At 41.7% G+C, this 20,238-nt stretch overlaps 1 protein-coding gene across 6 annotated transcripts in view; it reads left to right on the plus strand.

The window, feature by feature from the left end:
- Window positions 1–20,238, plus strand: part of LOC104604130 (uncharacterized) — a 54,369-nt gene that overhangs the window by 9,699 nt on the left and 24,432 nt on the right. For 3 of the 6 annotated variants that reach the window (XM_010268363.3, XM_010268364.3, XM_010268365.3), the window contains exons 2-7: window positions 225–314; window positions 415–651; window positions 846–1,067; window positions 1,153–1,264; window positions 7,295–7,450; window positions 20,111–20,172. In XM_010268363.3, the coding sequence (XP_010266665.1) occupies window positions 225–314; window positions 415–651; window positions 846–1,067; window positions 1,153–1,264; window positions 7,295–7,450; window positions 20,111–20,172 (879 nt within the window). The remainder of the gene's footprint in view (window positions 1–224; window positions 315–414; window positions 652–845; window positions 1,068–1,152; window positions 1,265–7,294; window positions 7,451–20,110; window positions 20,173–20,238) is intronic. The other 3 variants (XM_010268366.3, XM_088898137.1, XM_088898136.1) reach the window with 1 other exon arrangement.

Genomic DNA, 20,238 nt, shown 5'->3' on the forward strand with positions numbered 1-20,238 from the left:
CCATGATGATGATCTATCCTCAAAATATTCTTTTCTTTCCATGTCTTCATCTTACATACCATCTTCTCATCCTGTGATATGCTGCAGCTTGTCAACAACCATACATGACTTGTTTAGTTTTACTATGGATAGCATGCCTACACTCTGGCTGATATTTTTCTTGCAAATACGTTGTTCATGACTTCATGTTCTAACTTGATGTGTTTTGGTGAAATTCATTTGAGGTCTGCGGAAAACAATGTGGTACAGCTCCAGTTGAGGGCAATGACACAATTTTTCTTGGCAACATTGACAAGAAATGGAAGAAAGAAGATGTATGGTTTTGATTTGGTTATACTACTATTCATCTGTTCCTCCTATTTGGAATTTTTTTATGCATCTCAAATTCTCAATGTGAATATTTTGATGTAACAGATACTTAAGGTGTTGGAGGAAATTGGTATTGAGAAAATTGACACAGTTACAGTTATGCCTGATCCTAGTAATGCTGAGCGCAATCGCGGGTTTGCATTTATTGAGCTTGAAACTAATAGGGATGCACAAAATGCATACAAGAAACTTCAAAAGAAGGATGCTTTTGGAAAGAACCGGAATATAAGTGTTGCTTGGGCTGAACCTCTACAAGAGCCAGATGAAGAGGAGATGCTGAAGGTTTGTATCTAGATTTCCAAGCTTGGAGTTATTTTCCCCTTTTGTACTTTAAATTTTTACGCTTGTAGATTCTTGTTTAATTATTTTCATTTTGGGAGACACCTTTGAGGAAAGTGTCACCAGTTTGGTTAGAAGTTTCCATTAAGGCTTGCTGGACATGGCATGTTTTATTTCAATGTCTTGCTTTTATGCAGGTTAAATCAGTTTTTGCAGAAGGTTTACCGACTTCTTGGGACGAGGAAAAAATGAGGAAGCATTTTAAAGAATTTGGGGAGATTGAGAAAGTTGTTCTTGCACGAAATATGCATTCAGCTAAGAGAAAAGACTTTGCCTTCATTAATTATACAACTCGTGAGGCTGCACTGGCGTGTATAGAGTCAATCAATAAGGAGGGGTTGATTGACGAGGGATCCAAGGTTTTCTTTTTATATATTTGTTATTTGTGTTATTACATTGTTTGCTCCTTTTTGAATTACTTGGTTTTTTCTTCTATTTGTTTAGGTGAATGTAAGGGCATCACTTGCAAAACCTGCACAAAAGGGTAAGCAAAGCAAGGGGGGCTCAAAACCTATTTACAAGGATAACTCAAAAGTGAAGCCAAAAGTTGCCCAACGTGAGTATCTTATTCATATTGATTACAATAATCGTAAATTGATTGTTGTCCTAGTTTCTAATCTGTGAAGGTTCTCTTTGAATTTGTTGTGTTTTTTTATCCAGTTACCATGACAATATAAAGAACCTTTCGGCTGTTCTGAAGTTCATACTTTACCTCTTCTAAAAAAAAAACCTTTGGTTGTTCTGACAAATTTGAACAAAATAATTTTATGTTTCTTGCGTTTTTTATCCAGTTACCATGGCAATTTAAAGAACTCTTTGGTTCTTCTGACAAATTTACACAAAAGAATTATATGTTTCTTGTGTGTGTGTGTTTGGCATAGACAAGCTTTGGGTAGGGGTCTGGTGGTGGGATTTGTAGAGGTTAAATACAGGCTTTGGGTGATGTAGGATGAAGTGTAGGGGTAGATAATCAAGTAGACAGCTTGTTATCTTCCAAATGTAGAGTAAGAAAGTAGAAAGAATGAGGTGAACTCTTGCTGTTAGGATAAACAGCAATGAGATATGTTACTTAGAGGATGAAATAGGTGAGAGAGAGAGGGGGAAAAGAGAGAAATTTCTAGGAGCAATTGGAATTCAGTAAATCAAAATTTATTTCTTAAAATAAACTCTTCTTAATTTCTTTTTGCATATGCCTTCATTTCCTTATTTGTTGGCATAGTTTTCAAGGTTCCAAGGTAAAGCTAGGAAACAAGGGGGTGCCTTGTTGCCTAGGTGATGAATTAAAGTGTATATAAATCCTAGGGTAGTTCCCTTGGTTTTATAGTAGTCGGTAGTAATCTTTAACTAATAATTACCATAATCCTCATGAAACAAGTATTGGGTTTAGCCCAATACCAGACCCTTCCTGTACCTGTACGGGTTCCAAAATCCCAAACCTGTCAGATGCAGCAAAATGTAAAACCCAGTAGAAAAACAACAACTAGAAGTGATAAAATCTTGATGTGAAACAACATAGTTGAAGCTGGAACGACGAACACTGCACTATAGGGCTGAAATCACCACTTATGTGGATAGAACTAGTCTTTTGGGTTTCAAAACAGTCGAAGGATCCCTCTACAAACATGATATGAGGCTTATATAGCTGCCTCCAAGCAAAATGACGCCCTAATACATAGTTTTACAGAAATACTCCCACTTAAGGTAAATGAGATTGTCCACAAGTTGCCGATATAGAGTGGCATCAGGGTGCAAGTCACCACCATCCTTAGCGTTAGATTGAGTTCCAATGGAGTGTGAACCTACTTAGAGTTTGTAAGACAGACCATCTTCACAAGATCAGAAGCATACTTCTTCTATTGGTTGAAAATTACCCTTGAGATGGGTTTTAATTTCTAGACCCAAAAAATAAGTGACTGACCCTAGATCCTTCATTTTGAAGGTGTTGCTTAGAAGGAACTTCAATTCATTAATCCCATCCCTATCATCACTAGTAATCAGGATATCATTCACATATACCAAAAGGAGTGTTAATCCTTGGCCCCGATTGAGGGTAAACAGAGTCGGAAGAACTCTACTGAAAACTGGCTTCTAGAACAATGGAACGGAAACGTTCAAACGGAACTCCGGGAGTTTGTTTGAGCCTATAAAGTGGTTTTTGAGATTGTAGACCGAGTGAGGATCATCACAGTAACCAGGGGGAGGTTTCATATACACCATCTCCTGTGTGAGTCCATGAAGAAAAATGTTCTTAACATCCATCTTATGCACAATCCACTGTCTTATGGCAGTAATGGCCAAAATGAGATGAACTGTAGTCATCTTGGCCATTGGAGCAAATGTTTCATCATAATAAATGCCATACTCTTGCTTGTAACCTTGTGCTAGTAGATGAACTTTGTATCTGTCCAAGGTGCCATCATATTTGAGTTTCATTGAGTAAACCCATCTACTGCCAATGAGAGATGCATCTGGAGGAGGAGGAACAAGATCCCAAGTATCATTTTCAATTAAGGCCTCAATCTCTGCATCCATAACATCTTTCCAATTCTCAACAGCCATGGCTTGTTGATAAGTCTTTGGAATATCTGTGGAGGACAAAAGAACAGATGGGGGCTATGATTTGGAGGAAAACCATAGTGGTCAGGAGGTCGAGAAATACGAGTGGAGTGATGTAAGGAAACAAGAGCAAGTGAGTCAACATGAGGATAACTTACAGTGGAAGTAACAGAAGGAGAAGGCACAAGCTCTGGTGCTGAAGATGGAGGGGGCACATGCGTGGGGGGAACTGGATGCTTCCTGTAGTAAACCTGCAACTGTTGAGGACTAAGAGGAGGATCATCTGCAGAACCAAAATTATACAAAACAGAGAAGGATGGCAGAAACAACTTAACAACATGTTCAAAGGAGTCCTTTTCGAGAAAAATAACATGCTGAAGTAAGCTAGGGGTGCCCCTGTTGCATCAAGAGCTCCCAACCCGCTCCAGACACATCACATTCAATTTCAAAGGGAAGAATGAAGTCCGGCAGCGCCAATGTTGGAGGTGAAGTGACAACCTTCTTGAGGTTCTCGAAGGCCTGTTGAGCTTCTTCTGTCCAAATAAACCCATCTTTTTTGAGCAGCTGGGTCAGTGGGCCAGCTAGGGAACCATACCCCTTAATAAACCTTATGTAGTAGCCCGTGAGACCCAAACACCCTCTCCGCCCCTTCGCTGTGGTGGGCCTAGGCCAAGATATCCTGCAACGGATTTTGTCCGGGTCAGCTCACACCTTTCCCGCCTTCACAATGTGGCCCAAGTAGTGGACCTGATCCTAGCCGAAGACACATTTGCTGGGCTTGAAGAATTCCCAAGGTGATCCATAAGTGTTCTAGATGAGTGGCCCGATCAACACTGTAGACGAGTATGTCATCAAAGGAAACGAGTATAAATTGTCTCAAAAAAGGCTTGCAAATGTCATTCATCAGGGATTGGAATGTAGAAGGCGCATTAGAGAGGCCAAAAGGCATTACCAAAAACTCGTAATGGCCATCATGTGTTCTGAAGGCCGTCTTGTGAACATCATCGGGATGCACTCGGATTTGGTGATAACCCGAGCGTAAATTCAGCTTAGAAAACACTGTGGCAGCCCTCAACTCATTTAGAAGTTCATCTATAATGGGAGTAGGAGACCGGTCCTTGATTGTTATTTGGTTGAGGGCCTGGTAATCCACACAAAACTGCCAAGGTCCATCCTTCTTCTTGACTACTAGGGCTGGTGATGAATATGGACTGGTGCTGGGCTGAATCAATTTGTGGTTCAGCATCTCCTGGACAATCTTCTCAAGTTCAGTCTTCTGGAAGCGGGGATACTGGTAGGGCCTCACATTAGCTGGTAGGGCCCTGGATTGTACACAAATGCGGTGATCTTGGGCCCGGATTGGGGGAAGCCCCTTGGGCTGCTCAAACAGATCCTGAAACTGTTGCAATAGTTGGTCCAGTTCTGGTTTCTGGTTTAAGTTCACCGGCATAATTGGGTCTGTCATGATGAGACTCAGTTGTATAAGGACTGGCTGTTTAGCCCATTGGCAGTATTTCAGGTCGGAGTCTTGGGTCTCTTTTAGCACCACCCTTGGCTTAATCCCTTGTAACATGTGTTCCACTCCATTCAAATGGAACTCCATGGTGAGGTTGCTCCAGTCACACACCACGCGACCCAACTGTCGCAACCATTGCACCCCTAAGACTATGTCTGCCCCACTGAACTCCAGGGTGTATAGATCAACTGTCACCCATTTACCTTGTATCTTCAACTTCACCCCTTTACATAGACCATCACAAGTCAGCTTGTGACCATTAGCCACCTGGACTGAGAACTGTTCAGTGGAGTGCACCACCAAGCCCATTTGTTTTGCTAGCCCAATATTAATAAAGTTTAAGGTGCTTCCACTATCAATTAGTATAATAACAGCCCGACCCATCAAGAGCCCCTCTACCTTCATGGTCTGGGTTGAATTTCTTACAATGGTGACCTGGTCCGAACTTCTCCTTGCAGTTGTAGCACAATCCCTTCTCGTGTTGGGCCTGCATCTTGGCCCAGGCCAACCATTTGAAGGGCATGCTACTTGGGCTCATGGGCCCACTGTTCTTCACCATTGGAGCTTCTACCTGAACTGGTGGGTTTTTTAAGAGAGAGCCAGGACCCCAGTTCATCCTCTTAAGCCGGTCGAGCTTCTCTTCTTGAATATGGGTTAGGGAAGCTGCAGCAGACAACGTCGAGGGTCGCCAAGCTTTGACCTCCAAACGAATGTCTTCCTGAAGGCCTTCCACAAAGCTTCTGATTAGGGCCTAGTCCAACCGGTGACGTGGGTCAACAGCTTCTCGAACTCCACCAAATATTCCTGAATAGTGGTGGTTTGCTTCACCTTGGACAGAGCCTCGTCAAAATCGACATAGGCAGATGATCCAAACCTCACACACAACTCCTCTGTAAAGGTAGACCATGTAACGTGAGGATGGGAGTTCTTGTACCACTGGAACCATGATATGGCCTCACCTTCCAGGTAGATGGAGGTGATGGAACCATGATATGGCCTCACCACTCCCGTGACTGGTTCCGCCACTGGACCCTTCGCCCTCTGGTTCCTTTCCCTCATCAGTGCCTGCCTTGTCATGCTGAGCCATTATCACCTAGAGAGCTTCCTTGACGTCTCTCAGGTCTCCTTCGAACTTGTGTAAGCTAACCTCAATCTTGTCTACTCTGTCTTCCATCGAGACCGATCTGGTGTTGGGCATGAATTGACGCTTTGATACCAATTGTTGAGTTACTGCTCAACTTCAGGAGTCGGTTTCAAGGGTGACTCAACCTCCTTAGAGAAGAAGAAGAAGAAGATAGGGATTAACAGGGGAAAATTCTCATGATGCATTCCCTTTCTCAACTGATACTTGTAGGCTTAGCATGTGAAGCCATGTGCAGTTAGTTATTCTCAGGTCTGACGTGGCCTTCTCAGATAAACATATTGGATGGTGGGTCTAGTTGGTGAGGTTGAGTGGTCCCTGGGGTGTGTCCAGGTTTGTTTGGGTTCTGGTTTGGAGTACACCCAGTGGGTGGAGTAGACTGGGTTCTATCAGTAATCCAGGCCCCACTGGAATGGAGGAGTGATCAGGGATGAGGAAGGTAATATATGTGCCTTCTTCTCGGGCCCAGCTGGTTCAGTAACACCTAAGGAATGATCTTCTGAGGTTCAATTGTTCAAAAGGCTCTCCAGGGATATGTTGTCTCAAATTAATTGGATTAGAAGATCGACCAACAGTGCGGATAGTTTAGCCAAACAAGGGGTACATAGACACACTATGTTTTGGGATCAATTGTAATTTTGGGGCTTGGACAGTAGGTGCCTATTTGTAACCTTCACAACTATTCGTTGTGCTTCTTTAATCAATTTAATGAAATCTTATTCCTGATTATTGATAAAAAAACATAACTTAGTTACCTATCCAAAAAAAGCTATGCCATTATTTTTTAAGATCTTGCACTTGGAAGGGAACTATAATTAATCAGATCAAGCAATTAGACTGTAGAAGGTTTTTGTTCTTCCTTTCTTCAGTCTTTAGGTAGGGAGCAATAGTCAGCCGCTATAGAACAAGGTCTTAGATGGCTTGATCCCTATATACTTTTTTTAGAAGCAACTCTAGTAGAGAAATTATAATCAACCGGGTACAACTTCACAAGCAGTTGGTGGTCCTTCTGCACTTCTTTTATTTTAGAATCCCCCAAAATAGATATTCTGGGTGTTTTCTTCCTCTACCTTTTCTTTCTCCTTTCTTTTTTCCTCTCCATAAACATTTTCTGTGTGTGTGTCTCCTCCAGTGTTAGGGTTGCTTAAGAATTCTCTTGGTAATAAAGCGGTAGCCTTCCTTCAAGGAGCTTAAATAGGGATTAGGGGGACTGTGCAACCACCTCTCCACTCAAAAAGAGGGTGAACTGAGTGTGGGGCACTCTTTAAATTGTTGTTTGAAGAGTATTAAAAATCTGACCAATAAAAACATTTTAAAAGTTTTATCCTGTTTCTATTTGCTTTTTCTTTCATCTAACCTCTCTTTTTTATCAGGGGATACAAATGTAAATATTTCCTCTGACAAAGGCAAAGCTAAAGGAGTTTTTGGGAATAGCAGAGGGGATAAAAAGTCTTCCACAACCAATGACCTTATACAAGTTCCAAGGGAGCAAGCCAATTGGAGGCCCCCACAGATAGGTTTGGTCAGAGGTATGTTTTAAAGGTTGATAACAGTTTTTTTTTTGAAGAGTAAGAAAAAAAAGAAATTTTGTTAATAAGAAAAAAGGATATAGGTTAAGAGGTGACAAGATGGCACCTCACCAAAATAAAACAGCTAAAGACGAAAAAGTACAATCTGATCGCTGATAAAATTCTGAATTTCAAGAACATTCCAAGATCCCCCCCCCCCCAAATCTGAACTGCTAATCTGTTCAAAACCAGGGATCACCAACCGAACTAGTAAAAAAACAATCTGATCATCTTCGAACTGAGTCCTGTTCCTCTGATTCCAAACAACCCTGCACACAGCAAGGGGATTATAACTCTAGACGTTTATTAAAACCACAACGCCAATTCACCCATAGTTTTCAAGGTGCCAAGGCAAGGCTAGGCAACAGGGGGGTGCCTTATTGCCTAGTTGCTTAGGTGTCACCTAGGCGATGAATATATATATATATATATATATATATATATATAAGTAAGAAAATATATCCTAGGGTAGTTCCCTAGGTTCCATAATCATATTTCCTTAATAATTATCCATAATTTCCATAAGAGAGGTATAAACTTCATGTTAAAGTATAGAAAATCAACATATTCATGAGAAGAAAAGGAAGAAAGAAGAGAAAATTAAAAAAATATAGGGGCTGAACCCCTATTTTTGTTATACGAAAAGAAGAAAAGAAAAGGTGGAAGAAGAAGAAGATGATGATGATGTGGAAGAAGAAAATGTATTGATTAGACAAAATCTTAAGTTCTTCCTTACTTATAGGTTCAGGTTTTGAAGTCTTTGAGGGTTCATTACAGCAACTAGCAATGTTTGTGTTGATTAAACCCTATGAAATAAGAAGATAATAAAAAAATTAGTACATTAACATACAAAATGAATATTTTAGTTTAATAGTGGCTATTTTATAATTATAATATCAAAAGATTAAAAATATAAAAATATTTTATAACACAACATACAAAACTGCTTGGCGGTTAGGTGAGGTGAGACTCCAAGGGCGCCTTGTTGCCTTGACAACTATGCTTCACCTATCTTCTTGTATAGGGGTGCTCACAGTTTGGTTAATCAAACCATGGGCCTATTTTTCAAACCAAATCAGTAGTACCGTTTTTTTGAATACTGTGAACCAAAACCAAACCAAATCCAATTGGTTAACCAATTGATCGGTTTGGTTTTCCACTGGTTTGGTCCATCGCTTTTTCGGTTTTTGGTATTTATAATATATATATCAAAAACAAATATATAAATATATAATAAAACACTAAAAATAAATACAATATTATTAAATTATAAATAATAAATAATCTGTTATATATTTTATATTTAATGAATATATATATATATATTCATTTATGATATATAGATAATTTAAAATATATATGAAAAATACGTATAATATGCATAAATATATATAATCTATATACTGGTTAGTTTTGAAACTGAGCCGACCGGTTTGGTTAACCAGAATTTTTGGTTTGGTTTCATCGGATTGGTTCTGTTTTTTTTTTGGGTTTTTGATGATCACCCCTATTCCTGTACACCCTATGGTCCCATAACAAGATCACACCCTAGGGTCCCATTCCCTGCTGCCCCTTCCTCGAATCTCCTTCAGGTTTGAATTGCGGGAAAGCAGATTTGTTTCTCGTAACAGAGCTGCCTTTTGATTGTATGACCTGATTCTGAACCTGGTCGCTGTTCTTCATTTTTCTCCCTCAAGCCCCTAAACTTCTACTCAAACCCCTCATCAACCCCTTACGTGGCTTCTGATGCAATTTGAGCTCTGTCTCCTTACAGATCCTCTCCCAGTTTCTCCTCCTCACCCCCTTCTTCATTCCAGCCTCTGTTCTTTGCTAGAATTTATGCTCTCTTATTCTTCTCTTCCCTCTTGGCCTTCTCAATCTTCTCGAAAGCCCTTCTTGCAAAGTCTTCCTCTCCCCAGAAAACAAACCCAGAGATTTGCCCTCTTTCACCCCCTTTTCAACCATTGTGTTAACTTCTAAACTACCCTTGTGAAGACCTTCTAAGTCCCCTTGTCCCTGTCATTGTTCCTTCTCTCCCCCCTCTCTTTCTCTGGACACCTTTTCCTAATCTCCTCCCCTCCCTTCTCCCCTTCAGTTTCCGTAACAAGACCCCCAACTTTTCTTTTCCTGTTAAACACTATTACCCCCACTTCCTCCACGGCCTTCCTCTTTCTACCGCCAGCCCCTTCTTCTCTAAACTTGTTTCTTTTGTGCTCCACCGCCTCCTCAGCCAAGAGGATACGAGTATTAGGAGAACCTACCTCTTTCTCAAGCTGCTCATCCTCAGGCCTTTCTGGCCTTTCGTGCTCGCTGCATCATCATCAACATTCACCGATGCCTTCATCCACTGACTGTCATTTTATTGAGAATGTTGGCACTCCCTTTGCTGGAGGAGGAGAACTGGACAACGGTGGTGCAGGACTCACTGTACTTTACCTATAAACGGTTACGACATCCTCCTTTTGAGAAGCAACAACCTTCCTTAGATTTTTCTATCCTTGTAGAACTTCTTCTCTAGTGTTTTGTCTTGCCTTCTGCTCAAACAATACCTCTTCCTTGTTGTACCTCCACCTTCTTCTCATCTCCTTCGATTCTGTATATCGCCCACATCCAGTTTTCGTCCTGTTTTCTTGGATCTTCTCTGCCTTCCAAATTTTCGAAAGACCTTTTCTACTAGATTTCCTTTCAACTGTACCCTTACCTCTCCTAATCCCCAGCCCACTCTAGACATGGCCCCCTTGGAAATTATTAAAAGCTCCTCTTCTTGGCCTGTGGGCCCCATGCGAATTCACTAGAAAGCCCAGTGAACCCCCTGAGCCTATCATATGAACTCTTTGGGCCCAACACTTACACTAAGTGGTCCCTGGGCCAAGCCACCTTGTAACACCCAAGGACTATGGACAGATGCAAGATTTGCCCATCAGGTATTACCCTCAATGGTCATACACTTATCCTCTCAGCCCATAACGATCATACACTGCCCGACAAGAGAGGACCTCTCCGTCGGCTGCAAGGAACAGTGCTGCACTCTCTACTCACATGGATCCCGGGAAATAAAACCTTTTTGCAAACAATTCAAAATCGTAACATATATATACTTTTATATCCATATATAAAATATATTTTGCAAAACAAATCTCAACGATTGAAATTGGCTTAAAACCTCAATGGGTTCCTCATCTTCCTGTGCTGTTTCTTCTCCCCCTGCTCCCAACTCTCACGTTTCCCTTTGTTTTCAATACTCTCTGCCTCCTCTCCTTCCACGTGGCCTTCCTTATTAACTCCTCCTTTGGTTTATTTGAAATACACGATTGCCCTTCTTCCTCCTTGCCTCGTCCCCTTCTAACTCTGAATGACCCTTCACCTTTTCACCGTTTGCACTGTTAACTCTGTCCCTACTATCACACCCTTCCTTCCTTTCACCTGAAACCTCGCTTTTCCCACTATCCTTAATTCATAGCCTTCCCTTGTGAATAACAACTTCATTCTATTTGGATGTCAACGATATCCCCTACTTCTACCAGTAGTCTGGCCATATCTAATCTATACCAGCTCCTATTCTTATCATCAGATTTCAAAAACCTCCCATTGAACTTCCCTATCTCTTTAAACAGAATGATACTTCACGCATGTAATGGTATTCCAACCACAGTGATCCCAATTGCCCTTCTCTTCCTCTTTCCTTCTTTGTTCAAGGAATCTTCTACAGGAAACCACCACTGCAGTCTGAGGTCAAGTTCCCTCTCCACTCTTGGTTATGCTTTAAGCACCTTCTCGGCCCAATCTATACAGTGGAACATAAAGAGTTATAGTCCTGCATTCAACTTCCTAACCCCCACAACCTTGTTACATCCCCATTTAAAACTCGCCCAGGTTTCCACCTTGTCTACATCCAGATCCAGTCCAACAAAACTTCCTACCAGACTGGCATTCAACACCCTCATCCTTTCCTCCACTTCCCCACCCTCCCAACGTTAACTCTCAACACATGGTTTTCAAACCGTCGTTGACCTGGACGGTTGGACCATTTGGCCCTGAAGCCTCCCAGGCAACTGGTTCCATCACCCCTGACCCGGTCTTTTGCCCATAAACCATTGATTTTGTCAGTGACTCGTGACCTGAGTGGTTGAACCATCAACCCATTTGACCCGTACAACAGTTTTTGACCATTTTTTTGTTTTGATTTTTTTATTTTTTAAATTGCAATGGGCCATCCATTCGGACTGGATGGTTGAACTGCTGACCCAGAAACTGGTGGCCAAAGTGGTTCTGGTTCTGGGTTGGTTTTTAAAACATTTCTTAACCCCACATCTCTCCTTTTTCCCTCCCTCATCCTTTCTTCCTTTCATTCGTCCTGGAGGATTATTTTTTTTTTTACTCTTTACCTTTAACACTATAACATTATCTAATGCATACTCTTAAAATCCCTTGTTGAGCTGTTTTTTTTCCTACCTTAAAATGCCATCCTTTTTATACAATGCACAGTAAAATGAGACAGCTGAAAAGGAGATGAAAATAATTACAAGGTAGTTTGTAGTAGTTGTCTTTTGCAGAGTGTCAGCTACAAAGAAGGTTAAAAGTTTAGCTCAAAGGATCAAAGGGCTGATGGGGAGAAGTTTTTAAATTCTAGGTTGGAAATGGAACCAAGCCTGTCTAACATTTTTGTGCCAGGGTCTGTTGAACCGATAAGGGAAGATTCAATTTGAACGAGAGCCACTAGGCCAGCTGGTACTGACCCGGTAGCTTTGATACCAGAGTTCTTGTTCTGGGTAGCAAGGTTGGGCCGGGTGCAACTATTTTTGGCCTCCTGTTTTTGGGCCTGATAAATCTGAACTTCTGAAGTTGTTACAAGGTCACATGACATTTTTAGTGAGCATGTGAGGGGGAGGGTTACATGAGCGTGTTTGCAGTGGAGGAAATTTTTGAACAGGATCTTGTGTGGAAGGAAAAGAAGGAATCTTTGTTCTAGAGCTGAAGCTTTGAGCTTTTTGGGTGTTGTCACGAATAAGTCTCTCTCGAAGGAGAACTAGGAGCAGGCTAAGGAGTGCCTTGGGTTAGAATCCTTGGAGCCCATGAACAACAATCCATGTCCTGTCTTTTTGTTTGAGGTTTGCTGTTGTGCGTCTTCGGGAAATACTTTAAGGGAGGCGCAGAGGTAAGTATGGAATAATAGGACAGGGCCAGAGGAGCAATTATGTCTGAAGATGCAGGCAGGGTTAGGGAGGAAAACCAGAATACCAAAATTTTACTTTTTGAGCTAAGAACGACTTCGGCTTTGACCATTGAAGGCTCAGTTTTGATCTTTGATGTCAAGTCAAGGAAAATGAAGAAAAAGTTTGCTCCATTGACAATGAATTTCTACTAAGGCAAGGGGTCTCACCAAACCATCCCACTGTGACAGTTTCTTTTTTTTGGAAATTTAGGGGTGGATTTATGAAGGAAAAGAGAAAAAAATGTTAGAAGGGAATGCTAAACCTTTGAGGATTGAGGCTGAGTTGAGAAAAGCCAAAACTCCAAACAATGGACAATTAATTCATGTTTCACAAGTTTTTCATCGATTGAAGGAAGGCATTTTTTGGGAATGGTCCTTGCTGCAAATTCAAGAGGACATATAAGAGAAGGGCTTCAGATGCTAAAAGTAAAGAAAAGAACTCTGCTGCAAGTAATTCATGAAAAATTGAAGTTTGAGGTTGAAAAAATGGTTGTGGGATTTCTTCATCCAGGTTAATTAGAAAGATCCTTGCAAAAGGAAGTGGAGGGAAGGGACAGGAAGCTGGTTTGGGGAAGACAACAAGGTGAAGAGAAAAAAGTAGAGGGAAAAGAGATCTCAAGAGAAAGATAATTCTGATGAGGAGCAAGAAGAGGAGGGAGAGTTGTTGTACAGAGTTAGAAAGGTAGAAAAGAAAGTAGATGCGGCAAGGTAGTGGAAACTGAAGTCCAAACAAACAAGGCTTTAGGACTTTGGGTGTTAGGATGGGAAGAAATGACAAGGAAGCTGTTTAAGGACCTGGAGGATAGATATCCGATGATTGAGGAAAGGTCTGAAAAGGATTTCTGAGGGGTATGCTATTGCAAGGACCTTATTGGGGTGGGGCCGGTTAAAAGGGTTGTTGGATCTTGATTGGGTTCAGGGATTTGTTTTGTCCTTTTGGTTTTTTGTTGTCTTCATTTCTTCTCTAATTAAAAAATAGGATTGAGGGGTTGTGTTTTGGTGGGTCTTGGGTGTTATTTTGGGGGTGATATCTTGTCACCTGTTTGTTTATCTCTCTCTCCATTTTAATACAAGTTTTCTTTTTTATCTATTACCAAAAAAATTATGATATTTGCAAGTTGAGATTCACAACTCTTTATTTACCATCAACGGGAAATAATAATAATAATGCAATAGTACTTAATCATCACTTCTATCTTCAGATATGTGAAACATAGACCATTTCATTGGTCCTTTAGATTGATAACCATGACTGTTCTTTGTGTTCTAGGATTGAGTTTTGTATTCCTATCCATGAAATAATTCTTGGCAAAGAAACCAATGCAAGCAATGTTAAACATTTAAACGTTTACTATGGTTTTATTACTTAGCTAGTATAATTAAAGAGGAAATCCTAAAAGGCCTCAACACATATGAGATAATGAGAAGGCACCAAGTAGGAACCAAGGGAGATTCGAACCGACGAGATGAGGGGTGACGGGGAGTTCAAAGTAGCAGGAATGTGGCGAGCGGAGCTGGGGATTGAGACAAAGAGGTTTAGGTTTGAACAGGCAAGATCAAATGGTTACGTATTGAAGATGCGAGAAGGAAACAAGGCGACCATATTTTTACCCAAGGATGCTATTCTGTGGGCGAAGGGTTTTCTAGATGGAGCGCTCAATTCCATTAAGGTAGTGGGTTGGAATAACTCCATGGCAGTGCCAGGGAAGAAACTTGAAGTAGAACTAAGAAGGAACATGAAGGGGTGTTTGTTACAGTCATTTCTCTTAGTTGAAGTAAAACTAAAAAGAAAACAACTGATGTGTAAGGGAAAAATCAGCTGGGTTGGGTAGCTTTCGCAGAGAAATTGAGGTCATTTCTCTTAGTTGTAAAACAGGAGGAAATAGAGGAAGGGGAGCAACTTGGTAGAGGCAACAAAGAGAAAGATCAAGAGAATATAGGGGAGGGGAATGAAATTGAGGTGTATAAATCCAATGAGGAGCAGAATGCTCCTAACCCTGGTATTGCGGTGGTGTGTTCAACTGGCAGCCACAGAGTGTTAGTTGAAGTTGGGAATGATATATGGAAGAAAAGAATGGTATTAATGGCGAAAGAGGGAGTGAAGGACTGCACAAAAATTTTGGATGCAGTTGCATCGAGAGTAGAATCTGCCATGGAGGTGATGTTGCTTCCGTTTACAGACCGGAAAGCTATTCTTGACGTTAGCGAGCTGGAGTTAAGCTTCAACACGAAATCAATAGACGGGGTCTGATTCAGATCTAAAATTGGACACCAATCTGTAATGAGGTAGAACTCAAAGAAGGAAGCTATCGGTTGAAGTTGCTTGGGCTTCCCTTGTGGTATGAGCCAATACTTGAACAAATTGGACGCAGTTTGGGGTGAGTCTTACTGGAAATAAACCAAAGGGATCTGGGCGCAATCGAGGTTCGAGTGGTAAGAATCAAGCAATAAAACCTGGCCCGATCATTCAAAGTTTACTCTGGGGGAGCCTGGTATCGCGTGTGGGTGGCATCAAAGATTGAGGCATCGTGGTGGGGAGGGACTCCAGAAGTTGAAGACGATGCCAAGCTGGGGGACATGTGGGCAGAGGGGAATGGGGGAGGAAAAGGAAATGACTAGGAAGGTTAAAATGGAAAAGATCCAGTTAAATCGGGTAGACCAACCGACAAGTCAGCCATTTAAAGTAATTAATTCAAAATTTTTTGAATTAGACAAAAACAGGGTGGGTGGGTTATCCTATGCTGACATGGTTAAAAAACCCAAAGGTTGTGGTTTCACAAATTGTTTAACGAGGTCTGAACCAGTTGGGTCAGTGGGTGGTCTAAATGGCGAACTGGGCAAGTGTTATAAGAGCCCACGTGACTACTTAAGCGGTCACGTGGGGCGGGCAAAGCTAGCGATGGGGAAGGGGACTATAGACAGGGAAGTTCGTTTATCATCGTCTAGCTCAAGTTGGTTCGGTGGAAAGGTGATGCATGGGTGAAACCAGATCGGGAGAACGCCCTACAGTGGTCTTCCCGTCCAAACTACATTACTCCTAATGAAGCCCATTACTCCGTTGAGTACCCGAACCCTAGGTATGCAAGGGAGAGACTAGAAGAAAGTGAAGGAGAAGATGAAGGTTGGGTGGAGTGTTCTGAGGAGGACGAAGAAAGTAGTGACAATTCCGATGAAAATACCAGCATAGGAAGTGTGAGCGACGAAATAGGTTGCAATGTGGAGATGGCAGGTCACATAGGCTATAAGCGGGGGAAATAAATAGGGAAATTGTAAGGAAGTAGGGATTGAAGGTGCTTCGAGATTTGAATACCCTCTAGAGAGGCTCAGGCTGTGCAAGATGCCAATAAGGAATCAAACCAAGGAAACCTGAGGCCGAGCGGAAATCTATTGGAAAAAGGAAAGCTACGGGGTGACGAAGAGGATCACTATGTTGATCGTGAGACAAATTCGTACTCCCACCAACCGAAGGAGACAGACAGAAACCGGATCCCGACACAAGGTTGGGGAGGAAACAGTAACCAGTCCCACATCCCACCTCTTGAACAAACCCATGTAATCTTGTGGATTTGGTTTTTTCTACTGATGAATGCTCTTTGTCTTGTGTTTCAGATTCCATTCCCATCCAAAGTCCGACATTACAAGGAAAAGCAGTTAGTCCAGACGAATGCCATTCTAGGGGCATGGAGGGGAAGGTGGAGGATAGTGGGGAGTTGGTGAGTGTAAGGATCAAGAATAGGAAGGTGTGGGGAATAATTGAAAACATTTTTATTGAGGTTGAGCAATTTGTTTTTCAGAGAGAGGACAAAATTAGAGCACCAAGGAATGATCTTGTTGAGTGGAGGGAGGGTTGAAAACGAAAGTGAGAAGGAAGTGTTAGGGGGGTAGTGGAGGAAACACCTAGTAGAGAGGATTCTATAGCAGAATTCGTTGGAAAACTAGGAATGCAAGGTGAAGAACTTGAATGAACTAAAATCTGGGTTACAAAAGAAAAAGGAGGAGAGAAATTTGAAGAACAGAAAACTAAGTGAAGTGGAGAGGTTAAGAAGAGATGTGGAGGGAGACAAACAGTTTGGGGTAAGAGGAGATGGGAGGGAGGGAAGTAGAGGTTTGGTGTAGGAGGGTGGAAGAATAAAGGTGTAAATGAAGATATTAAGTTGGAATGTGAGGGGCTTGGGGAGTGCAAGGAAAAGAGCAATGATTAAAGATGTGATCAAGAGGTGTGATCCGGATATGGTACTAATTCAGGAATCCAAAAGAATGGATTTTGATGCTAGATGGGCAAAGAGTGTATGGAGAGCCAGGGGGATTGATTGGGCGACTGCCCCATCATGGGGGGTTCAGGAGGGATTGTAACATTGTGGAAAAGGGAAGTGTTCGAAGGAGTGGAGGAGTTGATTGGTAAATATTCAATATCAATGAAGTTTAAGCAACCTGGGGATGGTTTTGAGTGGGTCCTAACAAATGTTTATGGACCAAACAATTATAGGGAGAGAAGGCAATTGTGGGAGGAGTTGGGTGATGTACGAGGCTTTGGGGTGTGGGTGGGGATTTCAATGTGGTTAGGTTTACAGAGGAAACCAACAACCCTAATTGGCGAGTAACAACAAGCATGAGGAAGTTTAATCTTTTTGTGGATACTTTTGAGATTAAGGAGATCCCATTAGCCCAGAAGACCTTCACCTGGTCCAATCTCCAATCAAACCCGATTTTATCTAAACTGGATTGGTTTCTATTCTCAACAGATTGGGAAGAACATTGGGGAAACCTAACGTCTAGAGCTCTTTCGAGATTGACATAAGATCTTTGGCCCATTGTGATTTGCAAGGAGGAAAGGAGTGGTGGACCTACCCCCTTTAGGTTTGAAAATATGTGGTTACTTCACCCAGGATTTACACAGAGTCAGAGACTGGTGGGATCGGTGCCACCCTTCAGTGGATTGGGAAGGTATGCGATTTCATAAGAAACTTCAATACCTGAAAGTTAAGATTAGGGAGTGGATCCAATTGGAGTATGGAAGGGTAGAGGAAACGAAAAGGTCGCTGATGGACCAAATTGAGGTGTTGGACCTAAAAGAAGAAAGGGGATTTTCTAAAGAGGGAGATAAAGAATAGAGAGGGAGCTTGAGGAGGCAGTTGGAAGAGTTGTTGTATAAGGAGGAAGTAAGCTGGAGGCAGAAATCCTGATGCAAGTGGCTAAAGGAGGGTGACAGAAACACTAGATGTTTTCATTCAGTGGCAAATGGCAGGAGGAGGAAAAATTCCATCTCTAGATTGGAAGTTGATGGGTCGGTCTTGACTACCCAGGATGAGATAGCAGGGGCACTTATAGAACATTTTAAGTCCATCTTCAGAAGGCCTCTAAATGGGAGGGTGTGGGTAGAAGGGATGGATTGGCCAGATATAGGGGCAGAAAACAGGCAATGATTGGAAAGAAGATTTGAAGTGAAGGAAATCAGGGAGGCAGTATTTTCTATGGACAAAACAAAAGCTCTAGGCCCAGATGGTTTCACAATGGCGTTTTATCAAGACTGTTGGGATGTTTTGGAAAGGGACATAATGCTAGTCTTTGATGAGTTCTACAGAAGGGGTGTAATTAATCCTGGCTTGAACTCTACCTTCATTGCATTAATTCCATAAAGTTTTGGGAACAAATTTGGTTAGGGAATGCCCCTTTAAAGGACCACTTTCCATCTTTATATGCCCTATCTGATCTGAAAAATGAGCCTAAATCTTCTTTCCTTGTCCCTTCTTCTTCCAACTTTGGGTTTGGTTGGAATCTGGGGTTAAGAAGGGCTGTTAGAGATACTGACCTGAACAGCATTTCGTCTCTCCTTGGTCTTCTCAAATGTATTTTCTTGGATCCCACAAAGGAGGGCACCAGAATTTGGACACCTAATCCCTCAGGCCTGTTCTCTTCTGCTTCTTTCTTCAAAACGTTAACTGAGCCGATCAGTTTGTTGGACCCCCCTTTCCTTGTTAAAAAGATCTGGGGTAAGCCAATTCCACCTAGGGTTGGGAGTTTTTGAAACGTTTCTGGAAAGAGTCAACACTAGTGATCTGATTAAAAAAAAGAGACCCAAGACATGCTTATCCCCACACTGGTGTGTTCTCTGTAGAGCCGATGGGGAAACTGGTTTCCATATGTTGGTCTCTTGCCAGTATGCAAGAATGATTTGGGAATGGGCACTTTCCCTTTTTGGGTGCAGTTGGCTCCCTCCTAGGAGCTTGCAGATGTTATTTTCTTCTTCTTTCTTCAGGTGGCAGTGGAAAAAAAGGCAGGATTATGTGGAGATGCCTAAGGGCTGCAGTTTGCTGGTCTTTGTGGGAGGAAAGGAATTCAAGGAGTTTTTTCTGGAAAAGAGAGGAGTGCTGAAGAATTGATAGACCTGATACATTTCAGGGTAGTACAGTGGTTGAAATCCTCGGTTGTTTAAATATTTCACTGTTGATGACTTGCTTAGAAAGTGGGGTGAGATTGCCAAGTGTAACCAGATCAAAACAGACCTGAGAATTTCATGGAGTCCCCCACCATCCAGCTTCATAAAACTGAACTTGATGGGAGTAGCAGAGGGAATCCGGGACCTTCAGGTATTGGGGGTGTGTTTAGGGATGAGAATGGGTCAGTCTTAGCTCTGTTCTCAGGCCCAATAGGGATGGGGGAATCTATCAGAGCTGAGATCTGCGCAGCTGTGGAAGGTGCCCAAAAAGCGAAGGAGATGAAATGATGAATATCAGAAAACTTATAATTGAAGAGAATTCAGAGGTGGTAGTAGGGTGGCTGAAAGAACATAAGGCTGGTCTATGGGGGTATAGAAATAAAAAGAAAAAGTTTAAGTGGCTGGTCATGGACATGGAAGTGAAGTTCAGTTGGGTGAAGAGATCTGCTAACCCATTTGCTGACGAGTTAGCAAAGATTGGGGTGGTTAGGGAAGCTTTATTTTGGGTTTGTAATTTTAGACTTTGTTTGGGGCTTTGTTCTCACTAGGGGGAGTTAAGAATTTTTACCTCCCTGCTTTTACTATATTCACAGTCTAATTAATGAAATTGTTGTTATTGTAACAAAAAAACTCAGCTTTGCAAAATCAATAATTCAGTATTCATGTTCAGTTTTTCATTTATGGGTTTGAGGTTTTTTAGTCACCTATTATGGATTTGAGGAAAAGAAGACTTTTTTTATCTCTTTTTAAGAGAAAAATCCCTCAAGTGCTATTTCAGTGTCAATGTCCATATATATGCTTGGGTGCACAGTGTTTTCATATTCCATAAGCATAGAATGAAACTGCCAGCATTTATATTGGAATTATGCTCCCTTTTTCTTCCTATTGTTGTTTTCTGGTTAAAATGATTGAACTTAATACAAGGAATAACTCATGAGGATTTTGATATGCGGATACCTGATTATCTTTCCAGGCTTTGTCAATCAAGATTATGCATACCCCATGTCTGGAGTGAAGCGTCCATTTTCTGCATTGGTAACTCCCAGTTTTAATAAATTATTGTACTGATGTAGTTATAGAACACTTGGGATGATCGCTAAG

This window comes from Nelumbo nucifera, chromosome 2 (genome assembly GCF_055504915.1).
Source record: "Nelumbo nucifera cultivar China Antique chromosome 2, China Antique-T2T, whole genome shotgun sequence".
NCBI classification, from domain to species: Eukaryota; Viridiplantae; Streptophyta; class Magnoliopsida; order Proteales; family Nelumbonaceae; genus Nelumbo; species Nelumbo nucifera.